We start from the raw sequence: 4,122 nt of genomic DNA on the forward strand, positions 1-4,122 counted from the left end.
GTTCATTAAAGAAATAAACGCTCAATAACCAACTTTAATTGCCAAATATAGAATTTTTTTAAAAATTTGAAATATATACACGTATTTATATTGTATATAACAATTTAATTTCAGATTTTTGAAATCATAATAGGAGATCCGGTGATGTAATTAAAAGGGAAATGAAATATTTATTGATTGAATAAGTCAAACACGATATTGAATACACGTAATTACTCATGACCCGTTCAAAATTTGAAAATAAATTTGGAAAACAAAAAGACCGTATTAAATGCGTATTAAAGGAAAGGAAAGAAATCGGCTCTACCTGCACATATGTAAATAAAAAAATTGGCTACGTAAGCCACCTAAACTATATGAATTGTAAATTAGCCAACCTTTGGTAAATAATTTGTAAATAGCCAACTTGCATATGTGGCAGCCTATTAACTACCTAAAATATATGTTTGGTTGTGTTAAATAAGGCTTTTATTAATCTGTTAATAAGTTTACTTGGCTATTTAGAAGAAATTAACCAAAGGTGGACTATATCTCAATCCACTATATCCGTGTGGCTATATAACTTAATAACCCTATGTAAATTTATCATAATTAACAGAAATTAACAAAGCAGCGGAGATTAACAAAAATTTACAAACATTTACACTGTATTTACTTACACGGCTATAATGTTCATTAAAGAAATAAACACTCAATAACCAACTTTTCCAAATATAGATTTTTTTTTTTAAATTCGAAATATATACACGTGTATTAACTTCGAAAATTTTGAATAATCAAACGTGGGCTACAAGTTTTTTAAACCAAATTCTAGTAGAGGATATTATAGTAATTAACATCTTACATAATAAACTCACGTCATCATTTTTTGCTAGAGTGAAAATTTGTACGAAATGTTGGCTAGATTACAATTTCAACGTTTTATTAGGTAGGTTAGTTCGACTAATTTTTCATTATTTTAAGTATTAGAAATCAATTATCTAGACCAAATTTTCTTATACAAGAAGAATCTGCAATACAAGGAGCGATATAAATTAACTGTGGAAAGAGTGATGTCTATGCGGGTGTGTATGTTAGTCTCTGCCTTCATCTACCATGCATTTCGCATTTAATAGCCGTTGTAGATGAGGAACGTGGGTAGATCAGACACATGTTCAAGAGGTTATTTGGCAATCGTTCGTCTACAATTCTACTATGTGACTTCGGTTTGGTAACCGCCTTGAGTATAAATATTCGGTTGTTATACGTTTATACTCGCCTTGCCTCGTGGCATAGGTGGTCATGTGGTGAGACGTGGCCTTTATCTAAAAAATTAATTATTTGACTATTTTTTTACTCTTACAACTTATCTGATCTTCTCAATTTTGTTTGATGGACCTTTACCCTTAATAACCCTATTGTCCTGTTCATTGATCTTTTTCTGTCATCGACTATCTTCTAAGTTGGACTTCATTGATTCTGGGCACCGAACAACTATTCTTTTGCTATATAACTAACGTTTTCTAAATTTTAGGTAAATAACCATATTGAGATTCAAATTTTTTTTTTCTACTGAAGTTTTGATTAATTTTATTAAAAGTTATATATAACATTTTAATTTTAAGCTTTTAATTGTATATTGTATCGTATACAATAAAGGATTATAGTGGTTATCTCTATCTAAACAATCGTCATCGCCAATTCCAATGCATGGAGCAAAAGTACAATAATTTAAGAAAGATATTTATTAAATTTATTACAGGCATTCACAAATATGTCCCAGCATGAAAACATTACAGCTTATATAGCACACATAAAACAACAACGAGGATGCGACAGGCCAAGACACAAAAACCACACTGTAATTAAAAGCAAAAGAAAAAGCGACATATATAACCAGTACAGTGCGCGAGCCCTTATTGCAGATATTTATAATATGCATAAACAAGACATCAATATAATATAGCTCGCAAGACCATATATACGTATAAGTGGGGATCGAAATCTCATTCCTTGTTATCAAGAAGTTGAATATCGAGATCTTTTGAAACTTCAATCAGTAATTGCACGAAGCTGTGTGGGTCCTCTATATCGCCGCGATGCTTTTCGTACACCATGGTCCAGTGAACCACACTTCCCTGACCGTCGGATTTGCTTGTCACTCGCATAGTGATTGTGAGGTTCTTGTAGTGCTCCGTGAGGTCTCCTTTTATCACTTTTAAAGTGATAGAGTTTTTCTCATGGTCGATAGCTTCGACTATATCCGTTGTTCTTTTAGGTTTCCCGTCTGGGTATTAGTACAGTCAGAATTAGTTAATCAAGGGAGTAATAGGCATGCAAACAACTGTTTGTAAGATGAACATGATCATAGAAGTAGGTTTGTAGAGACGAAAAAAAGTTTAGGATGGTTGATTTGTTAATTTTTAGAATAAAACAAATATACAAAAAATAAAACTAGTGAAAATGCAATAGTTTTGTACAATTTTTGTTGAAGAAAATTGAGGGAGGGACAACAGGCCCTTAGTGTACACGTGACTTCGTGCCTGGATAAAATGAGTAAAACTCTCGTTTTATTATTAGATTACTAACCGTGAACATAGTTCCAGACGATATGGGATCCTACAGTTCCCCACTCCCCTTTTAATAACTCAACTCCGTGAACTTTGTCAGTGGCATTGGCAACATGGTGGGGTTTCTTAGCGAACAAGTTGTGGAATGCCTCCGCCGTTGCTTTGATTTCAACATTAGATTCAAGCTTCCCACACAGATCCGACGACATTTCCCTATTTCAATATAATTATATTTCAAGCTAAACAATTGTGAGGAATAACTTCTCTGGACCTTTACCCTTTTATAGTTGGAGAGAATATATATATATATATATATATATATATATATATATATATATATATATATATTTAAATAATATCAATGGGGTGGAAAATATAGCATTATTGTTTTTGTTCTTTCCAGTTTCTTTACAGCTTCATTTAGTACGATGGAAAAAGTCTAAGAGATAAAAGCAACGTATTAAAGAAAGGTTTGAAAATGTGAAGGATTCTTAGAATTAATGTCTCTATTTATTTTTGGAATTTATCCGAGTGTATCAAAATCTAACATCCTGAAGCCGCAACCTGGTCATTCTGCTGTTGTGTGATTTGCTCACTCACTACTGTATAATCAGTTACTCTCCACATCCTGGTAGATATTTCTATCTTTTGTAGTTTTAATTATTTTAATAAGATAAAAAGATCTTATGTAAATATTTAATTTTGTCAAATACTCAAGGAACACGTTGTTAAGAAGATAAAACAAATCTGTGGGACCTTATGGTTAATGTCTAGAAGAAAAAACAAATAGAAAAATAAATATATATCGTTTAGTATGCATTTTTTAAAGAAAGTAATGAATTTCTTTGTTTCACCAAATTTCCAGTAAATTAATTAATAAATATATAACAATTTGTTGTGATTACTAGCATATCAATTTAATCACTTAACTTCACGTTGTTAAGAAGATAAAACAAATCTGTGGGACCTTATGGTTAATGTCTAGAAGAAAAAGTCATGTCAATGGAAACAATATATTTTTGAAGACTTGGACCATAACACCTATATCCCTTTTGAAGACGAGACTACCCAAAAAACACACATTTTAAAGACTTTGGATCTAATTTTGTGAGACCTGGACGGACATCCCGAACAAAACATGTGCTACCGAAGAATTTTGGACTAACCGGGAAAAGGACTTTATTGGGAATTTTTTTTTTGTATGGAATGGCACCTCGAAGGATGGCGGATGGCATGCGATTAATGAGAAAACATGCGGTAGAGATGGCATCAGCCCAGAAACATTTTGGAACATTTGTTTGAAATAGGAGGGCACATGCTGTTTCGAGAAGATGTCTGTTTTTGCGTTTGGCCACTCCATTTTGTGATGGGGTATCGACACAAGAGGTTTCATGGAAAATACCATGTTGTGCCATATAGTTTAGAAAGTGACCGGACGTGTATTCCTTGGCATTATCACTACGGAGAGTGCGAATAGAGACGTTAAATTGAGTTCGAATTTCCACACAAAGAGTACAAAATATTGAAAATAATTCAGAACCGGATTTCTTTAAAAACAACCAGGTTACACGAG

The 4,122-nt window shown here is 32.5% G+C and overlaps 1 protein-coding gene across 1 annotated transcript; it reads right to left on the reverse strand.

The window, feature by feature from the left end:
• Positions 1-1,822: 1,822 nt before the first annotated feature.
• Positions 1,823-2,847, reverse strand: LOC149393706 (MLP-like protein 31). Its single transcript, XM_089616418.1, has 2 exons — positions 2,569-2,847; positions 1,823-2,266 (listed from the first exon to the last, which is right to left on the reverse strand). The coding sequence occupies exons 1-2, from the start codon at positions 2,756-2,758 to the stop codon at positions 1,986-1,988; spliced, it is 471 nt and encodes a 156-aa protein (XP_089472544.1). The 5' UTR covers positions 2,759-2,847; the 3' UTR covers positions 1,823-1,985.
• Positions 2,848-4,122: the final 1,275 nt, after the last annotated feature.

The sequence above is a fragment of the Urtica dioica genome, chromosome 6 (assembly GCF_054948205.1).
Source record: "Urtica dioica subsp. dioica isolate 48M chromosome 6, U.dioica_male_clone48M_v1_H2, whole genome shotgun sequence".
NCBI classification, from domain to species: Eukaryota; Viridiplantae; Streptophyta; class Magnoliopsida; order Rosales; family Urticaceae; genus Urtica; species Urtica dioica.